This window comes from Saccopteryx leptura, chromosome 1 (genome assembly GCF_036850995.1).
Source record: "Saccopteryx leptura isolate mSacLep1 chromosome 1, mSacLep1_pri_phased_curated, whole genome shotgun sequence".
Classification (NCBI taxonomy): Eukaryota; Metazoa; Chordata; class Mammalia; order Chiroptera; family Emballonuridae; genus Saccopteryx; species Saccopteryx leptura.
Window position 1 is genome coordinate 270427383 of NC_089503.1, and position 26318 is coordinate 270453700.

Genomic DNA, 26318 nt, shown 5'->3' on the forward strand with positions numbered 1-26318 from the left:
CAGCTACGCTGTTTTTTGATCATTTCATTTAATCCATTTACATTTAAGGTTATTATTGATATGTAGTTGATTATTGCCATTTTATTCTTTAAAGCTGTATTCCTCTTTTGCTATATTCTTTTTCCCCTTTGATCTGTTTACAACAGGCCTCTAACATTTCTTGAAGCATTGGTTTGGTTGTAATGAATTCCTTGAGTTTTTTTTTGTCTGGGAAGCTTTTTATTTCTCCTTCAATTTTAAATGATAGCCTTGCTGGATAAAGTAGTCTTGGTTGTAGGCTCTTGTTCTGTATTACTTTGAATATTTCTTGCCATTCCCTTCTGGCCTCAAGTGTTTCTGTTGAGAAGTCAGATGTCATCCTTATGGGGGCTCCTTTGTATAGCCGTTTTTGCTCTAGCAGCTTTTAATATTTTTTCTTTATCTCTTAGCTTTGGTATTTTAATTATGATGTGTCTTGGTGTAGATTTCTTTGGATTTCTCTTTAATGGAATTCTCTGTGCTTCTTGAACTTGTGTGACATTTTCCTGCATCTTTTTAGGGAAGTTTTCAAATATAATTTGATTGAACTAAGTCTGTATCCCTTGTTCTTTCTCTTCTTCAGGAACCCCTATGATGCAGATGTTTTTTCTCTTCATGTTGTCACAGAGCTCTTTAGAGTTTCCTCCAACTTTTTGAGTCTGTTTTCTTTTTGCTGCTCTGCTTCCATGCCTTCATTTATCTTGTCCTCTAACTCGTTGATTCAAACCTCAGCTTCATCCATCCTGCCTTTAATGCATTTCATTGTGGTCTTCATTTCTGATATTGTATTTGTTACTTCAGACTGATTCTTTTTTATTATTTCAATGTCCTTTTTTATACTTGCTATCTATTTAGGTGTTTGTTATATCCATCTATTGTTGTTCTAAGATCTTTGAGCTTCCTAAAAATCATTATTTTAAACTCTGTATCTGGTAATTTGGTTATATCTGACTCGTTCCAGTCCATTTATGGGGATTTCTCTTGATTCAATTGGGTTGCATTTGTCTGCCTTCACATTTTTCTCTGTATAAGAACAGTGTGGCCACTGTAGTCCAATGGGTGTGGCCTTTGTGTTCCCTATGTGTGGTCTGTCTGCAGGCCTGCCATACTCTCTGCTGCTGCCTCAGACATTCGGGTATGCGTGTTACCAGCGCTAGCCCGCTGCAGCTCTTGCTGTGGTTTCCACCACTCCTCCATGGGAGGGGCTGTGTTCACATGCATGGGTCTACAAGCCCTAGCTGGCCTTGGCCTTCACCCTGTCCCCCATGGGTGGGGCTGTGCATCACGCACGGGGCTGCAAGCCTTGGCACTGTGGGCAGGGCTGTGCAGCTATGCTCAGCAGCGAGGGTCCACTTGTTCCTGGGCTGTCCCCCCACCCCCACAGGTGGAGCTGTGCTTGCACATCGGGCCGCAAGCCCCAGCTTTGTGAGCCAAGTGGGGCTGTGTGCTCATGCTCAGCCACGGGTCTCTGCCATTCTCAGGCTTTCACCTCTCCCCTGCAGGTGGGACTGCAGGTGAGACCGCTGTTGCTCATCCGGCCCTGCAGATGGGCCGGACTGCTTTTGTGGGCCCCTTCCTCCCCACTGGGCAAGAACGAGCTCAAACCAGGCCTCAGTTGTGGCCAACCCAGTTTCTGTCCCCGCCGATGGGACCGTGCTTCCACATTCTGTGGTCACCCACCCTCCAGCAAGCCCTCAGCAGTGTGGGTAGGGGCACTGCAGATCACACCTAAGCACTGTGTTCCTGAAGGCTCCCTCCTTCTAAGCAACTGCTCTGAGTGCCATGGGAGAGCTGTTTGGTGTCCTGCTTCCTTTTGCTGGTATTGCTGGTTCCAGTGGAAATATTCACTTCAGATTTGGAAAGTGACAGCCCAGGAGTTAAGGTGGCTTTCCCTCTAAGTGTTTCTCTCTGTGCCTCCTAGCTTACACTCTCTTCTTGCTACTCTGGTCCTCTCATCTCTCCCATCCCCCGGAGCCCAGGGTGAGTGGTTGTGAAAGGTTTTCTGCGCAGTTCCTTAAAGAAGAATCCTGGGTCTGGGTAATTTGTCTCTTTCTCACAAACAGTATCCTGGCTTTTTTTTGCAGCTAAATACTGTTCATACACTCTTCTAGGCTCTGGGGCTTCAGGCTGGGGCTTTGTTCCTGGGACCCAGGACCCTCCCCTCTCCACTAAACTCACTTCCCACCAGGGGAGTCTCTCCGGCTGCCATTCACTCCCAGAGCTGGGAAGCCCGCTCTGCATTTCTGCTTTTCCTACAAGTATCAGTGTGGCTTCTTCAGTGTTCCTTGGTTAAAGAGTTCTCTTAGTTTAGTCCAAAGTTGGTTTTTCCAGATGATGGTTTTTAAAACTAAGTTTAATCCACTTTGGTTCTGGGAGGTGGAAGTTGGTATGTCCGCCTACTCCATCTTCATCTTGCCACCTCCGCCACATACTACTTTCTTAATTTTATTTTCCATTTATCCTCATTTAGAGATTGTAGGAATCACACTCTGCTTTTGCAACAGCATGGATGAATCTGGTAAGCATAATGCCATAAATATTTGCTCTGGCAGGAGTGCACAAAGCAACTGTGAGGCCTGACTCTACAGGCATGCCTTAAGAAGCAAAAAATAGTTCAAACAAACAACTTAACCCTGCATCTAAAAGAACTAGAAAAATAATAGCAAGTGAAGCCCAGAGGTAGTAGAAGGAAGGAAATAATAAAGATCAGAGTGAAAATAAATGACACAGAGGCAAAAAAAAAAAAACAATATAGAAGATCAATGAAACCAAGAGCTGGTTCTTTGAAAAGGTAAACAAAATTGGTGAACCTTTAACCAGACTCACAAAGAAAAAGAGAGGGCTCAAATAAATAAAATTATAAATAAGAGATGAGAAGTAACAACTGACACAACAGAAATTCAAAGGATTGTAAGAAAATACTATGAAGAACTATATGCCCCCAAATGAGACAACCTCAATGAAATGGATCAATTCCTTAAAAAACATAATCATTCAAAAATCAATATGGGGTAACAGAGGATGATTTGACTTTGAGTGAGGGTTATGCAGCATAATCAAAGGTCAAAATAATCTGGAGATGTTTTCTCAGAATATATGTACCCTGATTTATCAATATCACTGCATTAAAATTAATAAAAATAAGATTTAAAATTTTTTAAAAATCAATATGGAAGAATCAGAAAACCTACACAGACCAATTACACCAAAGAGATTAAACAGTTATCAAACTACTCTGCATTGACCTGGAAGACTAAGGTCGCCAGTTCAAAACCCCTTTGTCAAGAGATCTTCCCTGGCCAAGGCACTTATGGGAGTGCCTCCCTTTTCTCTGCTCCTCCCTCCCTTTTCTCTCTCTCTCTCTCTCTCTTTCTCTGTCTCCTCTCTCTAAAATGAATAAATAAAATTTTTAAAAAACCTCTCAACAAACAAAAGTCCTGGGCCTGATGGCTTCACAGGTGAATTATACCAAATATTCAAAGAAGAACTCACTCCTATCCTTCTCAAGCTATTTCAAAAAATTCAAGAAGAGGGAATACTTCCAAATTCCTGTTATGAAGAGAATATAATCCTCATTCCAAAACCAGGTAAAGATACTACAAACAAAGAAAACTATAGGCCAATATCCCTGATTAACTTAGATGCTAAAATTCTCAACAAAATATTAGCAAACCAGATCCAGCAATACATGAAAAAAAATCATACATCATGATCAAGTGGTATTTATTCTATGGAGGCAAGGCTGGTACAATATTTGCAAATTAATCAACGTGATTCATCACATAAACAAACATGATAACATCAATAGATGCAGAAAAAGCATTTGATATAATCCAGCACTCATTTAGGATCAAAACTGTCAGCAAAGTGGGAATACAGGGAGCATACCTCAGCATGACAAAGGCCATCTATGACAAACCCACAGCCAACATCATACTCAATGGGCAAAAACTAAAAGCAATCCTCTTAAGAACAGGAACAAGGCAGGGGTGCCCCCATTCACTGCTTTTATTCAACATAGTTCTGGAAGTCCTAGCCACAGCAATCAGACAAGAAGAAGAAATAAAAGGCATCGAAATTGGAAAAGAATAAGTAAAACTTTCATTATTTGCTGATGACTTGATACTATACATAGAAAATCCTAAAATCTCAGTAAAAAAACTACTAGAACTCATAAATGAATTCAGCAAGGTGTCAGGTTATAAAATCAATATTCAGAAATCAGTGGCATTTATATACACCAACAATGAACTGTCTGAAAGAAAAATTAAGAAAACAACCCCCTTCACTATTGCAACAACAATAAAATAAAGTACCTAGGAGTAATTTAACCAAGGAGGATAAAGACCTCTACTTGGAAAAGTATAAAACATTAATAAAAGAAATCAAGGAAGATACAAACGAGTGGAAGCATATACTGTGTTTATGGATAGGAACAATAAACATCATCAAAATGTCTAGACTACCCAAGCAATCTATAAATCCAGTGCAATTCCTATTAAGATACCAATGTATTTTCAAAGATATAGAACAAATATTCCAAAAATTTATATGGAACCAAATAAGAACATGAATAGCCTCAGCAATCTTGAAACAGAAAAATAAAGTGGGGGTATCACACTTCCTGATATCAAGTTATACGACAAGTCCATTGTACTCAAAACAGCTTAGTACTGGTGTAGTGGAATAACCCACTGCATGGCCTTGGATGGGAACACAGCCAACAAGAAAAGAATGTTTTGCCAAGAGAATTGTTTTGTGACTTGAAGGCGGGTCACTGAAACAGGTCTATGTGACTGAAGGCAGTTGCTGGGCTTTTTCTCAGTAAAACATTCTCATAAGATTTCTGTTCCTTCCAAGGTTATCTCTTGAGATAAGGAGAGGAATGTTGTGGAAACCATAGAAGCAATAGCAATTAATGCCTTTTGATATTATGTTGTTATTAAGCTATCATGCAGGTGTACTCCATGTATCTTTAAGTTCAAGTTATGCTTGATGTTATGCCAAATTCTCAGTAAACAAGCTTTTTGAAGTCTTGTGAATAAAAATAGGACACAGCACGAACTCGGGACCATTTGCCTGAGTGAGCGGTGGTCCTTTGCTAGTCCTTAATGATTTCATCTGCTGATCTCTCTCTCTGGGCCCCTAACTCACAAGAACATACTGGCATAAGAATAGGCATACAGATCAATGGAACAGAATAGAGAACCCAGAAATAAACTCATACCTTTATGGTCAATTGATATTTGACAAAGGAAGTAAGAGCATACAATGGAGTAAAGACAGTCTCTTTAACAAATGGTGCTGGGAAAATTGGACAAATACATGCCAAAAAAAAAAAAAAAAAAAAAGAAACCAGACCACCATCTTATACCACTCACAAAAATAAACTCAAAATGGATAAAAGACTTTCATGAAACTATGATCATCTTGGAAGAAAATATAGACAGTAAGCTCTCTGACATCTTGCATCAATATATTTGCTGGTTTAGTTCCACAGGCAATTGAAATAAAGGACAGGATGAACAAATGGGACTACATCAAATTAAAAAGCTTTTGTACAGCAAAAGACAACTTGAACAAAATAAAAAGACAACCCACACAATGGGAGAACGTATTTGCCAATATGTCTGATAAGGGGTTAATAACCAAAATCTATAAAGAACTTGTAAAACTCAACACCGGGAAAGTACACAATCCAATAAAAAATTGGGCAAAAAGGCCTGACCTGTGGTGGCACAGTGGATCAAGTGTGGACCTGGAATGCTGAGGTCCCCGGTTCAAAACCCTGGGCTTGCCCGGTCAAGGCACATATGGGAGTTGAAGCTTCCTGCTCCTCCCTTTTCTCTCTCTCTCTCTCTCTATCCCTCTCTCCTCTCTAAAATAAATAAAATCTTTTTTAAAAAATTGGGCAAAAGAACTGAATAGACACTTCTTCAAAGAGGATATATAGATGGCGAATGGGCATATAAAAAAATGTTCAACATCACTAATGATTAGAGAAATGCAAATTAAAACCACAATGAGATACCACCTCACACCCGTCAGAATGGCGCTCATTTACAAAACAACACATAACCAGTGCTGGCAAGGATGTGGAGAAAAGGGAACCCTCCTGCACTGCTGGTGGGAATGCAGACTGGTGCAGCCACTGTGGAAAATAATATGGAGATCCCTCAAAAAATTATAATAGAATTGCCTTTGACCCACCTATCCCACTTCTAGGAAGATGTCCTAAGAATAACAAATCACCGATTAAAAAGAAAAAAATGCATCCCAATTTATTGCAGCATTGCTTACAATAGCCAAGATCTGGAAATAGCCCAAGTGTCCATCAGTGGACGAGTGAATTAAAAATTGTGGTACATATACACAATGGAATACTATGTGGCTGTGAATAAGAAAGAAATCTTACCGTTTGTGGCAACATGGATGGACCTGGAGTCTATTATGCTAAGCGAAACAAGCCAGGTAGAGAAAGAAAAATATCATATGAGTTCACTCATATGAGGAATTCAATGAACAATGAGAAGTGAGAGGGGCAGAGAAAGGGTCAAAGAGTCTAGAGGGAAAGGGGAAGAGGAGGGATCAAAGAAAGGAAAAACATTATTGAAAAGTATATAAACATAACAGAGAAATAGAGGACAGGATAGTAAATTATGGAGGGAAGGGGGGGAGGTGGTGGGGGGAGGGGGCAAAGGGGGTACCAAAGAGAACAAGGGGGGAGGGAGGGAGGGGGATATATTCAGGGGGTACACTTGTAACTATGTAAACGTAACAAATTAAAATCAATAAAAAAAAGTGATCGGGAGAGTCTAGTCTGGGTAGGGCAGAATCCAAGACAGGGGTCCCTGGCACTATGGGAATGAGGGTCAGGTGGGCACACAGGTGGCTCTGTGCCAGGGGTGGGTGGGTAGTGGAAGAAGCCAGGTGTGCTGGGGCCTGGAAGTGGGTTGGGGATTGGGTGAGTGAAGAGGGCCAGCCTCAGAGGGGTGTGGGACGCAGGTAACAAGGGCCTGGGGGCTCTGAGGTTTGCGGAGTGTGCCGAGACATCTAGGTGACAGGCATGTGGGGAACATGCAGGGTACAGGGTGAGCATGGTATGTGTTAGGAGGGTGGATGGAGCGCAGGGGTTGAGGGGTTTGGGCAGTGGTTCTCAAACTTTTTGAAGTTAAGGCGCATTTAAAATCCTACAAATAATTGTAGGTGCACTATATACAAATTTCTGAGAAATGTTATAATAATTAAGTAAAATATTAAAGAAAAAATATATAAAGTCCAAGCATGCTTTTATGGTAAACGAAATAAATACGAGACACCTCATTATAGATGAAAAATGGGCACCATTCTTGTCTATTGTGTCCAGATATTAATGTGGCTACAGTGAAACAGGTTATGCTTCTACCACAGTAATGTTATTGCAGTGGTGACAATAAAACCTGTAACATTTAATAAATAAATAAATACCACAAAATTAAATTTATTCTGACATTAAAAAAATTTTGTTACATTTTTTGTTATGCTTTTTCGAATTCGTAAAAAAAGAGGGGTTAAAAAAAAAAAGACAGGCCCTGGCTGGTTGGCTCAGTGGTAGAGCGTCGGCCTGGCTTGCGGAAGTCCCGGGTTCGATTCCCGGCCAGGGCACACAGGAGAGGCGCCCATCTGCTTCTCTACCCCTCCCACTCTCCTTCCTCTCTGTCTCTCTCTTCCCCTCCTGCAGCCGAGGCTCCATTGGAGCAAAAGATGGCCCGGGAGCTGGGGATGGCTCCTTGGCCTCTGCCCCAGGCGCTGGAGTGGCTCTGGTCACGACAAAGCGATGCCCCGGATGGGCAGAGCATCGCCCCCTGGTGGGCGTGCCGGGTGAATCCCGGTCGGGTGCATGCGGAAGTCTGTCTGGCTGCCTCCATGTTTCCAGCTTCAGAAAAATACAAAAAAAAAAAAAAAAAAAAAAAAGTTATCTTTTTATACATATACATTTTTAGTTAAGATTTAGTAAATTCAGCAGGTCCAGGTGTGAATGTGTTGTTTTTTCATTCTTGTGTTTATGAGAAACATGAGCCTGATATGTCCTAGCGATTTCTTCAAGGTTTGGGCATATATTTGAAAGGCAAACTCTCACTTCCTCATCAATACATTGAAGAATTCCTCTCTTTTTACTTTTAATTGTGTTAAGGATAAAAAAATCCTAATTCACATAAATAGGATGTTGAAAATTGTAGTAAAATGTTCAAGGCTTTTTTAGATATTGCCACATATTCTTTTATAGAAATCCAAAAGGCTTCGAGAGCAATTCCTTATGTTTAATCATCAATCCAAAACCCCCACCATACATATCATCTTAATTTGACACCAAAGGATAGAAGAAACTTGCCTCCAGTCTTTCTGGGGAACATGGGGGGTAGTGTAAACAATCCAGCCCCACAGCTTAACAGCATTTTCCAACCTAATCAGGCAAGTGAGGTGGGGGGTTGGGCAGATTGTCAGCTTACAGCCAATTCCCCACACTTCTGTCCCCCCAAAATCTAAACTCCAAAAACCCTGTTGGTTTTTTGGTCCCCAACAGGCACACATTTCTCTGGAAAACCATTGGGTGCACCTGGAAATCTTCTAGGGCACACCAGTGCGCCCTGGCACACGCTTTGAGGTAGGGGGATGCTGCCAGGTGATGGAAGGCTGTGTGGCTTTCAGCTGCACTGGCGGGGCGCTGGCAGTCTCACACAGTGCGGATGGATGGAGAGGTCCACCACGAAGACCTTGTGGCTCTGGGGGCCCCTCCAGTAGGTCTGGCTCCAGGCTCCACGCAGGTCCTGTCTGGGGCCGGGACAGGGTTGATTTCCACTTGCACCTGGAGTGGGCGCTGCTCACCTGAGTTCACTGAGATGGCAGAGTTGTGCATCTTCCACAAATGAAGGGGGGTGGGGGTGGCTTGAGAAGCAGACAGTAGTTATTTAAAATCCAGCTCTGTTCTGTCAGCCAAGTGTGGAATGGGTGTTACTGCACAGACTTGTTAGATTAGCCAAGAGGTGTGGAATGGGGACAAAACCAACAAAGACCCTCTGCCTCTCAACACAATCCTGTGAATATGTTACATGCCCTGGAAGGAACAGAATGAGGGGAAGAAAAATTGACATCAAGGACAAACACAAACCCAGGCCCAGCAGGGCTGTCCTTATCTCTTTCAACACACATGGCACACCACTAGGATTAGAGCACCCACACACATGTGGGGGTCCCCCCATGCCATCCCACATTTCCTTCACAGCGCTGGTCACACCCATGTTCACTTCTTAAATTACTTTCCTCAGGTTGTGCTACCACCTGGGGGCAAAGCTTCAGGGCATTTAAAGAATGAAGTAGGCTACAGAGTGAGCCCTGGCACCTGATCATGTGACACCTAGCTCCTTCTACATCCATCCAAACTTTCATGACAGCCCCTAACGGAGCTGCTAAACGACTCTGCAACTCACCCATAGTGCAGGAGATATCCACTGGACTGAAGGGCCACTTGCTGCTGGTGCAGGAGGGAGACACTGCTGGCGTAGGAGACACCCACTGCTATTGTGAAAGACGCCCTCTGTAACGTAAAGGACACTCACTGCTCTTTGAGGTGACCTGACTGCTTGTTGGCAACACGTTTTGTAGTTTTTAAGTCACTCATGGAGTTTTTTATCAATTCCATGGGCATGATCCTTTGTTTACTGTGGTCTATGGTGCCCACTGGCTGAGCAGGTACAATGTGTGGAAGGTGCATTCAGCGTGTGTGGGTGGCCAACTAAGCTCATTTCTTCTGTCAGCTGGTGGACAGCTGAACAATCCATCTCAAACATCCCAGTCTAGCAACAGGATCACCTGGGCTGTCGGCAGTTGGTAAGCAGATGGTAGAGAAGCCACAAGCCACCCCCTTCCCCTCCCCTATCTAAAATAAGATGCCCCTCTCCCCAAGGACTTAGTCACTCACATGAGACATGAGATGCCTCAGCATGAGGTTGGCTCTGGGAATCTATATAACCCCCATCACCAGTCTTTCTACCATCACACTCCTTTGGCCTATCATTTCTGGCAAAACTTGTTCTTTGCTTCAGAGGCTATAGAAGCTGCTGCTGGATTTAACATTTCTTCTGGGTATCTCCCAGGTGCATGAAGCATACATGTTAACAACAAACCTGTTTTTCTCATTTCTTTTATTAGAGGGATCCAGACAGGGATCAGATGGGTGAAGAGAATATTTTCCTTCCCTCACACTGGTGTCCAGCTTTGGTCACGATCCATGGCCTAGGTGTCCATCCTGCTATTCTCAGGGCAGCTGCGTGCTCCTGAGCTCTTCTTGAGACTGTCTCATCACTTTGGTTCTAGTGGCCATCCAGAAGTCCTGAACTTGAGTCAAAATCTTGCTCCAGGAAGGAATCAACCAGTATCCTCTGATTCTCAAAAGGAAGTGAAATAGTGGGCAATCAACTGTGAAGAGATGGGAAAACTTCCCCAGCCAGAAAAGTGGCAAGACTCCTGGCCAGATGAAGAAAAATCTCCCATGGATATAATTTGAAGGAATTATTGAACAAAGTGGCATATATATATATATATATATATAATAACAAAAAGTCTAACAATGGGAAAACAAGTAAATAAATAATCAAGTCATTAGCTACTGAACACCATAGAACCTAGAATTACTGATCAGATTATGTAAAAAGAATTCTGTGGCAGCTGCATAAAACGAACAGGCAGCCACTGTGCTCCCAACTTTGCTGTGAGTGGGCTGGTACCTGTGGACTCTCCTACTACCCTGGTCAAGACAGTGGGATCACAGACAATGATGAGTTTATTCAATGTGAGGGTGGTCCTTACAACAGATGAAATCTTTAGGCACAGACATGCTGCGCCATGTCTTCTTGTGAAGAAGCACCAAAACAAGCCAAAGTGAATCCTCAATTCTTCGGGAGAGGGAGGTCTACCCAGCTTCCTTCCCCAACCTGGGGCTGGAGCATCTTTCCTGAGCTGGTGCTCAACTCCGGGGTGGAAGGAGCATTCTGAAGAAGCCTTCAGTGGCCCACACCAGGAAACTTGAGGCCCTGTGTCCAGGTTCCTCAGTCCTCTGTGCAGCACCTTGTGCTCTGAGCGTCCTCCTCTAACCTTTCCCACGTCCCTTTTCCTGAAGAATGGCGTACCCTCATTAATAAGGCAATATTGAGCATCATTTTCCAGAAACAGCCTCTGAGACAGGCTGATGGACCTATCTCCTTAGCAGCGGCCACAAGGACAGCAGCTCTTTGGAAATGAGGCCCTGGGGCTCTCAAGAGCTCAGTCTGAATCCCCAGAAAGTTCCACAGGCCCTGGTGCCTCACCCCTGACCCACTGAGCTCCTACAAACAGAGCTCCTGAGGCATCTGGCTTGGGCTCTGCAGAGGGCTATGAGCAATGCACTGGTGATGAGAGGGCCCAACACCAGATGAACATGGAGGTTCCCCTGGGAAATGTCACTAGCCCCACACGTGCTGGCTTCCTGGGATAGAGAGAGGAACAGGGGTTTTACTACACACACAAAGTGGCACTCGGAGCAATTCTTGTGGCCCAGGACACCCTCAAAGACCCAAAGGCAGGACAAGGGTGTGAGAAGCTGGCTCACTGGGGAGCCAGCCCATCCCCAGTCCCACCCTTGGGTCTGCAGATGGTCATGGGGGTGGGGCTGCTGGATAGCGGTGAGAAGAGGGCCCGCAGTGTCCCTGAGAAGGGTGTCTCAGGGAATGCATACAGGAGAGACCCATCAGTAGCACTGTAGAAGGCCAGGTGCCCAGCCTCATAGTCCAGAAAGACACCCACACGCCTGGGTGGGTCTCGTAGGGGAGCAAAGGCCCGCTCAGAGGAGTTGTAGAAGCCCCCTAGAAAAACCAGGATCCAGAACCCGTTGCCAGCAAAGAGCTCGCCCTTCTCTTTGCGGTTGGCATTCTCCCTGCAGACGCCCAAGGCCCAGCTCGCCCGCTCGCCCACCTCCACTTCCCAGTAGTGGCGGCCGGAGCGCAGGGGCTCCTGGCTCAGCACGCAGGGGCCAGGATCAAAGCGCTCAGGGCTGTCGGGCAGGGGCTGCCGCAGGTCCCCCCGCCGCACACTCTGCATGTCCTCTGACAAGATCAGCTCAGGATTGGCAGTGTCAGGATCCAGTGTTACATTCCCTGTAGACAGAGCAGTGGTCACCTTGGGCCCCTTCACCGGCCTATCATGGGGTCTGCCTTCAAACATCCTTGTAGCTGGCTGGAGTGACTGGCTAGTCACTGCTCCCCCTCTCCTGGGTCTTCCTCAAAAAGATCATCTAACCCAGCGGTAGTCAACCTGGTCCCTACCACCCGCTAGTGGGTGTTCCAGCTTTCATGGTGGGCGGTAGCGGAGCAACCAAAGTATAAATAAAAAGATAGATTTAACTATAGTTTTTATAAAGATTTATTCTGCCAAACAGCAAAAATCTGACATAAAGTACTTGGTAAGTAATTATTATTATATGCTTTAACTTGCTGTAACTCTGCTTTATAAATTTTATAAAGTCACTTCCCAACTTTATATATCACCATTACTGTGGAACCGGTAGACGGTTAGAAAATTTTACTACTAACAGAGATACAAAACTGGGCGGTAGGTATAAAACGGTTGACTACCCCTGATCTAACCACTTGTAGCCACAACTCGGAAAGTTCTGGAAAGTGGTCCCACATTGGTGATTCTGGAGGAACCTGAGTGCTTTCCATTTTCCAATCCCCAGTGTTCCAGCCTAGCTTTCACCCTGGGCTTCTCAGGCTCGCGGCCTACACAGGTGCCTGGCACCTGATGGACCAAACCTCTACTTTTCCTAAGTAAGGAACCGCCCAGCCTGGCCCTCCCTCAGTGGCCTGCCCTGACCCCTTGGTTTCTCAGTCATGAGCCTGGAGCCCAGGATGGGTCCTCTGTCTGGACAAGAGCAGCCAACTGGCCGGCTAGGTCCCCCTCCCTCACTACACACATGCTGTGGCACCCACCTCGGAACCTCCGCAGGGCCTCCACCAGCCCTGGGACCCTGCACACCGTCCTCATCTCCATGGGCACCACCTCAGGAGGCTGCAGTTTCACATCCTGGACCCTGGAGGAGCAGCCAGGCGTCACTCCCAGGGCGAGCCCACCCGCACCCGACCGCCTTCCCTAGAGAAAGGTCGGGCTCCTACCTGCGTAGGGTGTCCATGATGTCCTGTGGGAGAGACGTGGTGTCAGTGCCCATCACATGGTCCTGTCCCCACTCCGTGCTCCAGTGTTCCCCACTCTCCCCTCACATGGTGAGAAACTTACCCTAGGCTGCAACAAGTATGCTCGTGCACAGGGACACTGGGAAGCTAGCCCTGCAAGATCCTACCCCATTTTCTCCACATACAGAGAAAGCATAGGGTGCTCTTGGGTGGCAGGGACAGGCAGGGTGGGGTCCAGGCGTCCAGCTCCACCCTAGCTGGGAGCCTGGCCTCCATCTATCCAGTGCTTCATGTTTCCTGCCTCCAGCTCCTGGCAGCCTCACCAGCTCCCATCCTGTCTGCCCCACAGGCACCCCACCTGGCCTCCACTTACTGCCCTCCCTCATGTCCTGACTCAGAGCCCGACTTCCAGGTGAGCCTCTCTGCCTAGATGCTCCTCCCCCAAAATGACACATAAAAGCATTTTACTCAAGTGTCATGGGTGATTGTAGCCTCTAAATTCATATGCTGAAGCCTTAATGCTCAGGACCTCAGAATGACCTCAGAAGGGGGCTGTATTTGGAGACTGGGCTTCTTAAAAGAGGTGATTAGGTTAAAATGAGGTCACTAGGCTGGGCCCTAACCCCTAACCCTTATGACTGGTGTCCTTATAGGAAGAGATTAGGACACATATGCACACTGAGACACAACCATATAAGGAGACAGGGAGAAGATGGTGGTCTGCATAACAAGGAGAGAGGCCTCAGGAGAACCAGCCCTGCCCACACCTGGATCTCAGATTCCACACTCCAGGACTGGGAAAAATAAATGTCTGTTGCTTAAGCCACCTGTCTATGGCATATGTTACAGAGCCCAAGCTGATAAAGACACTCTGTTAATTTGGAACGCTAGCTTCTGGCAGCAAACAGTTTGTCTGTCTTTTCATAACTCTGTTTGGCACAGGACAGGGCCCTGGCCTACTTTGTCAATCAAATAAAACCCAAAGGCAGTCATTCTAAATGAACTGTGCACCAGTTACTAGGCCAGACACTAAAATGCGGGGCTAAGACATTGTGCCTAAAAAGGATTTCTTTAGGGGTGGGAAATTTCACACAGTAGGTGATTCTGTCTTCAGGGCAGGGGACCTGCTAGGCCTCAAAAGAAAAGGGAGACTGGTGGGTTTCTGAAGACTCTGAAGACGGAGGATTCAGCAGGAGACATGGAGACAGTGAAGGCCTGGGAGAGGAATGTTCAAAGGGCCTGGGTTGGGCTGGGTACAAAGCAGTTAGAAACAGCCAGCCTTATCTGGTTCACTGGGTGTTGGGAAACGGGATGGTCTTGGTTATCACAGGCCTGGGGCTACCTTCACCACATAGGAGAGGAACAGAGCAAGCCTCTCCACCCTTGCCCAGAGGTGGGGTGGGGGCCCAGGGCCTTGAAGGAAGGGGGTTGGCCTCTGTGGAGACCACCTGGCAACCCTGGGCAGTAGGGATTCAGATAAACGTGCCTTTAGGAATATGCTCTGTACTCAAGGACAGCTAGCAGGGAGGCCTGGAAGGGCACCCAGGACCCCAGACTCGGGTGTAATTGGGGCCCTGGGAAGGTGCAAACAGCAGTTTTCAGCAGCGGTCAGATTTCATATCCATTCCCCAGTCTATGGCATGTCCATAGGGACTCACAGTCACAAGTGGGACACTGGCTTCAGTATTTCACAGGTAGACATAGGAGGTCCAGAAGAGACCAAGGTCAGACAGCTTACTCTGCCCAGGGCTTCCTCTTTCCTGTCCCTTGACTGGTACCCTATCCATTCCAGCCCCGTGTTGCCCATTCCAGGTGTGCTCACCTGCAGCAGCCCCAGCGCTGGCAGCTGGCAGCGCCCCTCCAGCTCAGCGACAAGATCAGCCAGCTGAGAGCTCTGCTGCCCAAGTCGGGCCGCGTTCTCCCGCAGTGGGGGCAGCACCTCCAGCTCCTCTTCTTCCAGCCTCTGCAGCAGCCGCTGCTCTTCCTCTGCCAGCAGGCAGCGCAGCCGCTCAAACTCTGCACGCACATTCTGCCGCTGGCTCTCCACCATCTTCTAAAGAGGGAAGAAGATGGGTGATGAGCAGGGTTTCCCTAAGCTCACCCTGGGGGTTGAGAGTCTGGAGTAAGAGTGTTGTCTTACGAGAAGCATCAGTGTGAATGGCAGCATTCAGCAGTGTGGGCACCAGCCCCCCCCCATACCCCCCACCCACCCACCTTGGGATCTCGGAGCCCAGCCACCTGCCTGCCACAGGGCACAGGTCTCTTCTGCCTGGGCCTGAAACAGGAGCGCATCCTCCATTTGCTTCTGCAGGTTGTCCAAGGACTTCTCCAGCTTGCCCTGTGGAGAGGTAAGGCCAGCCAGTGACCCTGCCGGGCTCTGTCTCCACTCCCACTGCCAGCCCCAGCAGAGCCTATACTTGACAGGTGGGAGCCAGTTGTAAGAAACCGTGCCTGGTACACAACGGACTGAGCAAACTGAATCTGCAAGTAGAGGACCTCCCACCACCCTGGCCAACCTGGCCCCTTGTCCGTTCTTTCCTTTCTCCTGCCTTCCCTCCTGTCGCGGCACCCTTCCCAGCCTGACTTCCCACCACATTGCAGCCTCCAGTCCTGTAAATCCTTTCATTTCTGTGCCTGCCCTGGGCTTACCAAGGTTCAGCTTCACCAAAAGGAGCCAAGGAATGTTCACACTTGGATCCAGCTACCTTGGGCCTGACACCAGGCGCACCCTACTGACCACAGGCTCATTGGAGCATCCCTAGCATTAAGACAAAGTGGGCACCAGTAGAACACAAGGGGGACATAGCAGATGGGGGGAAAGCTCTGTGCCTTTCTCCTTTCTGCCTAAAGGCAGGACATAAATTTCTCATGAGAAGGGTGTCCTCTCTACACCAGAAAGGTGGCACACTCCTCACCACAGATGAGGTGTCATCCCTGAGTGTGCCTAAATGGACCTTACTAAAATAATGCTGATGTTCCAGTCATTCCCCCGTTGATTTCCTAGCTCCTTATCCACCCATTATTGGCACTAGCAGCCCAAATTCCCTTTGCTTAGTCTGGTCACTTCTCTACAACTTACCATCCTTTGTTAAAGTGAAATATATCGTATTTTCCCCATGTATAAGATACACCTTAATTTTGGGGCCTGAATTTGAAAAAAAATTTTATTACATAAAGTTATTGAACTCAAGTTTTATTCATCATAAAATTCATACAACTCATCACTGTCAAAACTCCCATCCATTAGCTTGTCCTCATCTGTGTCTGATGATGAATCACTGTCTTCATATATTGCCTTGTCCTCAGTTCCATTTTTGGCATTTGAAATGCCATACTTTTACAATTCCTGTATAAGACACACCCAGTTTGAGACCCCAAATTGGGGGGGGGGGATGTGCATCTTATATATGGGGAAAGACGGTAAGCTTTTGAGTCTAACCACTCATTTTGGTTTTTCACTTTTCTATGAAGTCATTGTGCAATGTCAAATTTAAAAGACTAATAAAACTATGTCTTTTCATCTGTTAATCTGTCCATTGTCAGTTTAATTTGGAAGCCTCAGTCACAGAACCTAACAGTAAAGAGGAAAAGGTTTTTCCTTTCCTATAATAGGGTTAAGTGCTGCCCTCTGAGACTTTTATCAGGTTAGCTAAAAGGAGTCTCTAGACAGCTGCTGGTCACTCTCTGCTCTCACGTTCACTTTCTGCACCCTGAAGAGGTGTCTGGTGACAAGAGCACAAACCTGACATATATCAGCACACTTTTCTGTATGCATGTAATACCTCAAAACGAGGAAAACCCACAGTATCCAAGTGAGGACAAGCTCACTGATGTGGATCAGGGAAAAGGCTTATTCTGGTGCCCCATGAACTTGTTCCATGACAGTGACCAACTGGCCAAGTACTGATCCCAATGCTTACTAAACGCTGTTCATGGTGCACTTCGACAGGCTATTTACTGGTCATGAAACAAAACGCAAGCCAGTCAAAAAGAGTAGAAGATACCACCCATGCATCCACACCTGGGTTCCAGAAACAAACCCTCCAAAGGTAACAGGCCAGGTGAGCCAAATGAGCTGTTGGTCCTGAGGCCCCAAGCAGAAGAGGTAGTGCTAGTGAGAGTTTGGGTTTTAAGGAAATGCCTCTCCAGAAAAGGAAAACAAGGCTTCTCAGCCTGGGATCCAAGCACAGATGAGCCCCAAGTACTGCACTCAGAAAGCCCGACAGGTCTTGGCGTCTGCCTCCTGGCGCAACAGCTCTGTCCCCCATTTTTCCTCTCCGAGACGAGACGGGTTCCTGCCTGCCCTCTCGGGGACTCTTCTTACCAAGACTTTAGCACTGACCGAGGCCCCACATCGGGCCCTGGCTACGGCACACTCCACTCTCCCACCTGCGATAAACGGTCCTCAGTCGTCCCACCTGAGGGAAATGCACCTCTGAGGTTCTCTTCCCACTTTCTCCTGCACTGGACTCCATCCGGCAACTATGCAGTCACGTTTGCCCAGTGCTGTGGGTCCTCCCACTGGCACAGCGGGACCTCGGCCTCAGAGAGATCGGCCCCGTCCCCCAGGGCTTTACGCCGGCGAAAGTGCCGGTCTGGGACAGGCTGAGCCCCGAACACCCCAGGTCAGACCGCGTTCCCCAGACCTCAGCAGGGTTCGCCCAGCCCAGCGGCCCGGGCCGCCCCCGCCCGCGTCGCGCACCTTGAGGTCCTCGGCCGCGTCCTGCAGCGGGCGAACGCGGTGTGCCCAGTGCTCGCCCGAGCGCTCGCAGGACGCGCACAGTAGGCGCAGCTCGTCCGCACAGAAGGAGACCAGCGGCTCGCGGTGCGCGGCGCACACGCCCTGCGGGATGGGCGACGGCGGGTGCAGGCGCCGCGCCATCTCAGCCATCTTCGCCAGCGGGCGGTTGGGCCGCAGGTTCCGCTGCGGAGACAGCTCGCGGCACTCCGGGCAGGCGTACGGGCCCTCGGGCTGGCCCCAGCAGCGCCGGATGCACTCGCGGCAGAAGTTGTGGCCGCAGTCGGTCATCACCGGGTCCGTGAAGTAGTCGAGGCAGATGGCGCAGGTGGCCTCCTCCTGCAGGTTGGTGGACAGGTCCGCGGCGGCCATGGCGCAGTGGAGCGGTAGAAGGCGGTGCTCTCCGCGGGTCGGGCGCTGGCCTGCCGCTGCCGGGACTTTGGGGAGTTCGGGGAAATCAGGGGCTCCAGAGAGCGGAGCGTGGGGGCCCGGGCGGGGGAAGCGAGATGCGGGGTGCGGGGCACCCGGGATCCCGGGCGCGGACAGAAAGCGGAGCGGCGGCGGAAGCAGGAAGCGCTGGGATTTTTTTGAAGGTGGGTGAACACCCTGCTTTAGCCCCGGATTGGTTGTGGCAGGTCACGTGGCCCACGGGCCCAAATTGGAGGCTATTCGCCCACTGACCTTGCGTCGCCTCTGCCGCTCGCACGGCTCCGGCTTGTGGCTCCGGCTCCATCTGGCGTCGCGTGGCCCGATCTCTTGCTCAGGCCTGGGGAAGAATGGGGTGCAGGGCCCCGGCCGGCGGGGCTCTCCTCCCAGTCACTGAGGTCCCCGCCAGTGCAGCGACCACGAGGACTAAGGGAGCCCCAAGCCACCCGTGCGACTTCGGGCGGCGCCTCTGGCCGGACACTGTCAAAATGAATGGGGGAGAGGGGCTCTGCCCGCCGAAACTCGGGTCTTGTTGGAATAGGAGTGTATTGACTGGAATTCCGGGGTGCTGGTAACTGTTGCAGGGCTGTTAATGCGCCTGAAACTGGGAGTAGAGTGGGGAAATCACAGGAAAGGATCTCTCACACCTATAATCCTTACTCTTTGAATTTCACCCCCCCCCCCCCACCTTACCACAGGTGCAGTTTAAGGGGATAGAAAGGCATGAAGGTGGGCAGCTCTCAGATCTTTAGGGGGTCAGCTTGAATTACTTTCTTGTTTCCATTGCAAAGGATCTAAAAGTGGAATTACTGATGACAAGAAAGGTGGACCTGCCTGACCTGTGGTGGCGCAGTGGATAAAGCGTCGACCTGGAATGCTGAGGTCGCTGGTTCAAAACCCTGGGCTTGCCTGGTCAAGGCACATATGGGAGTTGATGCTTCCTGCTTCTCCCTCCCCCTTCTCTCTCTCTCTCTCTCTCTCTCTCTCTCTCTCTCTCTCTCTCCTCTCTAAAAATTAATAAAAATAAATAAATAAATAAATAAATAAATAAATAAATAAATAAATAAATAAAAAAGGTGGACCTCTCAGGCCACAGCTTTACCTATAATAACCCAAACCTAGGAGAACCCAGTGAGTGGTGGGAGAAGGGGAACATAGCTAAAGAAAACTACAGCACCCTGGCCTGGTCATTAGGTATGTATTTAGAGATTGGTACAGGTTCCATCTATGAAGCACCTGGGAATACAGTATCAATGTTTAACTGCTTTAATCATGTTTATATTTCAGCTCTGAGAGCCCTCTTGGGGTAGCCATGGCTCTCCACTACTCCACTGGAGGTAAGCCGGGCAGGTGGCTGTGCTGATCAGGACCACCTCACCTTCTAGGGAAAGTGGAGTGTGGCCTACACATCTATCCTTTTACCCATAGTGTCACTGTTGAGATGACCATTTGGCCAGATTTAGGGGCCCCAAGGCAGAAGAAGGGCTGCAGGGGCCCTGGGAAGGCGGACTGGGCATAAGTGTGTAGGTGGGCCCCGCCGCTCACATTGTAGAAAGACACCTCCCCAGCCTCAAAGTCCAGGAAGATGCCCACATGGCTGGGGGGCTCTGTCAGGGTGATGGGGGACAGCGGGGGCACATACTTCTTTCCCTTACACAGCTGCACCACCCAGAATCCATTTTCAGGGGACTTGGGGACTCTATCCTTCCTACTCACGTTGTCCCTGCACACACCCAGGGCCCACAGTGCATCCCCAGTGAGATTCAAGCCCACTTCCCAGTAGTGCCGCCCTGAGGAGAAGGTCTGGTGGCCCACCGCGCAGGGATAGGCCAGGAACCTGTCCTTGCTGCAGGGTGTGCCGTCTGGTGGGGTGCTGAGGTAGCGCCTCTGGCGACTCTCATACAGGAGGAGGTAGGGGTATGCCGTGGCAGGGTCAGGCAGCACATTCTCTGCAGACAGGTCCAGCAACAGGGATAGGGCCAAATTATCCCCATTCTCCCTGGCCACCCCCTCCCCCCACAAGGCCTCCCCTTGGCTGAGTCTAGCTGTGAGCCTAGGTCCCTGCATGGGCCATACCCAAGCTGTTGATATTGGGTGCCAAGGAGATGAACTGGGGGCCATTTGGGCATCTACTGGAAATGGCCTGGGAGGGTAGAATGTCCCATGAATGTCAAGGCCCCCTGGGTGGCTCTGGCAGAAAGAACTGGCCTCACTTACCGTGGAAACTCTTGAGCACCTCTATCTGCCCTGGGACTCTGCAGACAGTCCTCAGTGCGATGGGGGTGGCCTCTGGGTACTGCACACTCACACTGTTCTTCCTCCAGAGGGAACAGTAACATCTGTCGCCTCTGGCCCCATGTGAAGCCCTCCCTGCCTCCACCTTGGTTGGTCATGTACCTGTCCAGTGGTTCCTTCATATCCTGTGAAAACACAGAGCAGAGGAGATCCACAATACCTCATTAGGAATCTGGGACACCCCTCAAGCACCCTGTGTGGACATTGACCTGTATAATAAGGAGACTTGGTAATACTTTCCTGTGACCTTCCCAGTTTCCAGAGTGGATCCCTATCTCTTGGCCACCCAGACCTCCTACTGTCCCCCTGCGTGTGAGCAAGGACATGGAAGATGTCCTGCTTTCTACTGCTGGGAAAGCACTGGAGACCCAACACCCTTGGGAGAGACCCAGCCCCTATTCCACACTGCAGGCCTTGGGCTGCTCAGGAACGTTTAGTGAGTGGTGAACAGGCTTTTTACTGGAAGACCAAGTATTCCCCAAAGTTGGAGCAAGTACATAGTCAAGTGCAAGACACACTGGGGACAAATCCCAAGATGCCAGGGCAACAGGCATGAAATGTGGTGACCTTGTACACGGTATCTGCTTCAGTTGTATAAACATGCTGTGTGATAGCTCACAGCATAAAATACATTTTTTTTTTTGCTCTAGGTTTCATCATTCCACACAGTTCATTAGCCAGTTACCCACTTGTCGGTCAACATAATCACCCCCACTCCCAGGCCTCAGTGTGCAGGTCAGTTCCTGGCAGGCCTGGGGCACTTTCTCCCCCATTCCAAATACTCTGGGGGGATCACATGACTTGCACCGGGCTGGTGTTTCTGCCTGCCTCATATCACCATGTGGATGACGGCTGCCCCTGGGCCAGCCCCTATACCACCCACCCACCGCACCCACTAGGAAGGGAATGCAGAACACACATGTCTAGGACTGAAGACTGTCAGGCTGATTATGTACCCCAAGTCCACATTTTGGAGCCCAGTCCCCAGGACCTCAGATGGGGCTCTCTTTGGAGATGGGCCTTTAAGAGATGATGAAGGTGAAGTGAGGTCACTAGGGTGGGCTCTAATCCAATAATCCAAAGTGACTTGGTATTCTTAGAAGATCAGGACAGATGTACAGAGGGACAACCATATGAGGATACAGAGAAGAGGAGACAGCCATCCACACGCCAAGGAGGGAGGCCTCAGAAGAACTAGTTCTGCCCACACCTGGATTCAGAACGGGGAGAAATAAGTAAATGTTTAAGTCCCCAGACCTTGTTATGTTACATAGCTCGAGCTGATGGAGACAGCCTTACCTGTTGGTCTGTATTTGCCCTGGCAGGTTGACCATACCTGGGCTAGAGCTTGTGCCCATCCCACCTAGTCAGGTGAGCAAATGCATCTCACCTGCAGCATCTGCAGTGGCTCCCGCTTGCTATGGTCTTCCAGCTGCAGCAGCAGCACTTCCAGGGAGAAGCTCTGCTGCTCCAGTGCAGCCATGCTCTCCTGCAACCTGGCGGTCGTGTCCTCCTCCTCCTGCCTCAGGTCCTGCAGAAGGTGCTGCTCCTCCTCTACCAGGAGGACAGCCATCTTCTTAAACTCCATCTCAATGCGTTGTTTCCGCTCCTTCACTTTCTCCTGTGGGGTGTGGGCCAGAGGTGAGGCACCGCCTAGGCACTGCCACCCTATGTCCACTTTTTTGTGTCCACCAACTTGGAGGGGCCACTCTGAGGATACTAGGACATCTCCCTGGGCCCTGAAGACCCACAGAAAGCCAGTACAGCTGGCAGGAGGGGGGGGGAGCTGGCAGAGGCCCCACCACTGGGGTGACTCCATGAGCCCCAAATGGCAGCATCCAGGTCTCCATGTACCACTCAGTCCCTGCCTCTCCAGTGCGGCCAGTCTGAGCTGAGTGCACATTCTCAGTCCTGGTTCTGATAGGAATTCCATTCCTTTCTTGGGTCTTGGGCCACATGCAACAACGAGTCCCACCTTGAGGTTCCGCAGGTTCTGCAGGCACTGCAGTGCCCTGGGACCTGGGCAGACCTTCCCCCCTGCTCCTCAAGGTCCCAGGACCTGCCTGCCACTCAGTCAAGGCCTGCTGCTCCCTGGTCTGCAGCATCTGGGTCTTCACTATCTCCTCCCGTAGGTGCCCCATGTCACCCTCCAGCTTCAGCTGCAGACAACAGACCACAGGATAGGGGTTGGAGGCCCCCTGCACACCTACATCAGGGGGTACCCTCTGAAGCTGCATCCTAAGGGGGATGGAAATACATCACTCCAAAATATGCCCCTTGGGCAGGAGAGTTATTTTGAGGTGGAGACAAATGAGAATCAAGACATGCAGAAAGATGCCTCTGGGGCTCCCATTTTATGACTAACAGCAGAAACAGCTGAGAAATGAGGGCTGCCATGAGTCTGCCTCCTGTTTTATGGCCGTGAAGGAGGTGGAAAGGGGGTACTACACTGGTGTACTTATCTTCTGTTAGTTTCCCTCACATATTTACTTTCTCTTATGATCTGAATGTTCATGCCTCCCAAAATTCACATGTTAAATCCTAACCCAAAGGTATAAGAGGTGGGGCCTTTGGGAACTGATATGAGATCATGAAGGTGGAGCCCTCAGGGATGGGGTTAGTGCCCTTATGAGACCTCAGAGAGCTCCCAGCTCCTTCCTCCAAGCAAAGACAGTGAGAGAAGTCAGCTGTCTATGAACCAGGAAGGGGCCCCCACCCAACCATGCTGGCGCCTTGATCTTGGACTTCCAGTCTCCAGAACCATGAGCACAAAATTCTTGCTATTTAAAAGCCACCCAGCCTGACCAGGCGGTGCCGCAGTGGATAGAGCGTCGGACTGGGATGCGGAGGACCCAGGTTCAAGACCCTGAGGTCATCAGCTTGAGCTTGGGCTCATCTGGTTTGAGCAAAGCTCACCAGCTTGGACCCAAGGTCGCTGGCTCAAGCAAGGGGTTAGTCGATCTGCTGAAGGCCCTCGGTCAAGGCACATATGAGAAAGCAATCAATGAAAAACTAAGGTGTCGCAATGAAAAACTAATGATTGATGCTTCTCATCTCTCTCCATTCCTGTCTGTCCCTTTCTCTGACTCTTTCTGTCTCTAAAAGAAATACAACAACAACAACAACAACAAAAACCCAATCTCGTGTTCTGTGACAGCAGCTGGAATGCACTGAGACACATTCCCAGTCTGCTGCCCTTGGGAGCCTGTCACCTTTCCCTTTGTCACTCCTCCCCAAATGTACTGTTCCTTGTTCAGATGCTGGACAAGCTCAAGTAAAATCACCTGTTACTCCTTGTTTTGCTTTCTTTCCTGTGATGTGTGCAGGTCACGAGTGTTAAGAGTTTGCCTTTCTCTCCTTGATCTGTCTTTTCTCAGTCTAATTTAGGGTGAAAGAAAAAGCCTTTTCCTTCCCTACAGAGTGTCACCTGGCCTGCCCACACAGAGGACTTTGAGGCCACTTTGTCAGCCAGGGCACCTACATAACTGTGGAGGGGATGCCCAGCTGGCCTTGCCACCTGCCTGCTTTGTTGTGGGAGTTCAGACACTTCCACTGTGGGGTCCAGCATATGGGGCTGTTTGTTACAGCGATCATTCTCCTGCCTGAATGATACACTCCTTGACACACACATGTGCACTCGGGCCACCTTGGCCACTGCTGCCCTTCACCCTTGGGCCCACCTTGTGCTCCTGCACAGCTTCCTCCACTGGGACCACCCTGTGGGGCCGGTGTTCCCGGGACTCCCTGCAGACCACACAGATGGGGTGCTGGTCATCTTCGCAAAAGAGTTTGAGTAGCTCCTGGTGCATCTGGCACAGGTCCCTGCTCTGGAGACCTGGGTGCTGTCGTGCCATCTCAGTCACTTTGGTCAGCAGGCGGTTGGGCCGCAGGTTCCTCTGGGGAGACAGCTCACGGCACTCGGGGCAGGGGAAGGTGCCCCTGCGCTTCCTCCTGCCTTTCTTGCCTTTGGCCTTCTCCCAGGTCATCTGGATGCACTCGCGGCAGAAGTTGTGGCCACAGGTGGTCATCACTGGGTCAGTGAAGTAGTCAAGGCAGATGGAGCATGTTGCCTCCTCCTGCAGCTTCCTGGCAAGTTCCACAGCATCCATGGCTCCTGGGGAAGAAACAGAGTGTCCTGCCACAGCTTCTGCCCAGAGCTCTAGGCACCTGACTTGTTTTCATTAAGAGACACAAGTGCCTCTCTGGAAGATGACAAAGACACTCTCCATAACCAAACCCCACCCAGGCTCCCCTGAGCTGCCCTGATACCTCTCTCTGCTTGCCATACCCAGTTTTATTCCCTTTAGAGCTGCCCCCCCCAGATGTTTGATCTAGTCCAGCATCCTCCATCCCATCTCACCTCACCCCACCTCTGATGAATGTGCAGAATCCTGCTAGGCCAGTTTGGCAAGAAGATCCCTCCTCATATCTCTTCCTAGTGATTTTTCATCACTAACGCCCTCACCCTGCCCCTTACCATCCCCCCCACTGTATGGGCTGCATTCAGAGGTGACCCCATCTTCCTCCCTATTGCAGTAGCCTTGAATTAAGTCTTCCTTACCAGTTTAACAAATGTCAGAATAAGTTTCTTTTTTAATAGGACATCTATGCAACAAAGGAAAGGGGAACTTTAAGAGGGAAAATCAGAGTTGGTAAAATACTCTGCTTGACCAAACTCTGCTCAGGCTCCGGGAACTTTTCAAACAGGCCCTGGGCTTCCATGTTCGTCTCTGTGTTGTCCAAGTTTAGTAAGAATCCCAATATATGGGTTTAGACAGAAGCCCCCTATCCAAATGTTTCCTTTTGGTAATTTCCTATCACCAACCTCACCCTACTCCTTGGCCATAAATCCCCACTGGCCCACCCTGTATTCAGAGTTGAGCTTTTTCTGGGGTTCTATGTATGCTCCTACCCTATTGCATTAGTCCTGCATAAAATGTTTTTACTACTTTAACTAACATACAGCTTTGGTTTTCTTTAACAAGGCACAGTGCAGAAAACAATCATTCATGCATGCATACAGTACACATACACACATATGCATGCACACCACACATGCACACAGATACACACATGCACAGAGGCACATACACATGAATGCGCACACTTTGGCATTCTGATACCACATCCTTAAAAGTGCATGGGAAGGCAGATCCAAAGCCTCCCCATGCACCTCATGGGGTGGTCACTGGGGCTAGTCAGAGTACCGTATTTCCCCATGTATAAGATGCACTCTTTCCAAAATATTTGGGGTCTAAAACCTGGGTGCATCTTATACAGTGGTTGTAGATTTTTTTACTTGTATTTCCCACTTTTTCTCGCTTGTTTTTGTGCTCATTGTTGAAGACAGAGATTTGTCATCAGACACAGATGAGGACAAGCTAATGGATGGGAGTTTTGACAGTGATGAGGAGTTGTATGAATTTTATGATGAATAAAACTTGAGTTCAATAACTTTATGTAATACTTTTTTTTTTCAGATTTCAGGTCCCAAAATTAAGATATGTCTTACACATGGGAGCATCTTCTACCTGGGGAAATACAGTAGATCTGAAAGTCATTTCTGAACCACAACAATATCCCGGCTCCCTTCCCTGCTTTCACCCAGAGCAATAGCCCTGATTCCGTAGACATTGTGG

At 48.9% G+C, this 26318-nt stretch overlaps 2 protein-coding genes, 1 long non-coding RNA gene and 1 other non-coding gene across 7 annotated transcripts; 2 read left to right on the plus strand and 2 right to left on the minus strand.

Moving 5' to 3' along the window:
• The first annotated feature begins 7334 nt into the window (after positions 1–7334).
• LOC136389855 (small nucleolar RNA SNORA1) lies at positions 7335–7468 on the plus strand. The gene has a single exon (XR_010748416.1). It is a non-coding gene; the product is annotated as a small nucleolar RNA SNORA1 (small nucleolar RNA).
• A 1109-nt stretch (positions 7469–8577) lies between these two features.
• TRIM11 (tripartite motif containing 11) lies at positions 8578–18522 on the minus strand. 4 transcript variants are annotated; one of them, XR_010747400.1, is made up of 7 exons: positions 17923–18521; positions 15463–15558; positions 15043–15273; positions 13203–13225; positions 13020–13120; positions 10182–12185; positions 8578–9872 (listed from the first exon to the last, which is right to left on the minus strand). XR_010747400.1 is itself a non-coding variant. In XM_066353190.1 (6 exons), the coding sequence occupies exons 1-6, from the start codon at positions 18328–18330 to the stop codon at positions 11638–11640; spliced, it is 1404 nt and encodes a 467-aa protein (XP_066209287.1). In that variant the 5' UTR covers positions 18331–18522; the 3' UTR covers positions 8578–11637. The 4 variants fall into 4 exon arrangements, 2 of the variants coding, with proteins under 2 accessions (XP_066209287.1, XP_066209273.1); XR_010747399.1 differs by having other exon boundaries at positions 8578–9112; positions 9486–12185; XM_066353190.1 differs by having other exon boundaries at positions 8578–12185; positions 15043–15270; positions 17923–18522.
• Positions 18511–22117, plus strand: LOC136383371 (uncharacterized). The gene is made up of 3 exons (XR_010747406.1): positions 18511–18551; positions 19672–19721; positions 21780–22117. It is a non-coding gene; the product is annotated as an uncharacterized lncRNA (long non-coding RNA).
• On the minus strand, positions 19795–24788 carry TRIM17 (tripartite motif containing 17). Its single transcript, XM_066353202.1, has 6 exons — positions 24360–24788; positions 22743–22838; positions 22070–22300; positions 20782–20804; positions 20602–20702; positions 19795–20333 (listed from the first exon to the last, which is right to left on the minus strand). The coding sequence occupies exons 1-6, from the start codon at positions 24786–24788 to the stop codon at positions 19795–19797; spliced, it is 1419 nt and encodes a 472-aa protein (XP_066209299.1).
• Positions 24789–26318: the final 1530 nt, after the last annotated feature.

Bases quoted from the DNA above. Each gene is read 5' to 3' on its own strand.
- TRIM11 (XM_066353176.1), bottom strand. From the start codon at position 18,330: ATGGCCGCCGCGGACCTGTCCACCAACCTGCAGGAGGAGGCCACCTGC. The intron at 15,274-15,462 runs GCAGGTGGCTGG...TTCCCTCTTTAG, and splicing joins AGACCTGTGCCCTGTGGCAG to AAGATGGTGGAGAGCCAGCG. The intron at 13,121-13,202 runs GTAGGAGCCCGA...CTGCTCCTCCAG, and splicing joins ATCATGGACACCCTACGCAG to GGTCCAGGATGTGAAACTGC.
- TRIM17 (XM_066353202.1), bottom strand. From the start codon at position 24,788: ATGGATGCTGTGGAACTTGCCAGGAAGCTGCAGGAGGAGGCAACATGC. The intron at 20,703-20,781 runs GTACATGACCAA...TTCCCTCTGGAG, and splicing joins ATGAAGGAACCACTGGACAG to GAAGAACAGTGTGAGTGTGC. The intron at 20,334-20,601 runs GTAAGTGAGGCC...ACCTGTCTGCAG, and splicing joins GGTGCTCAAGAGTTTCCACG to AGAATGTGCTGCCTGACCCT.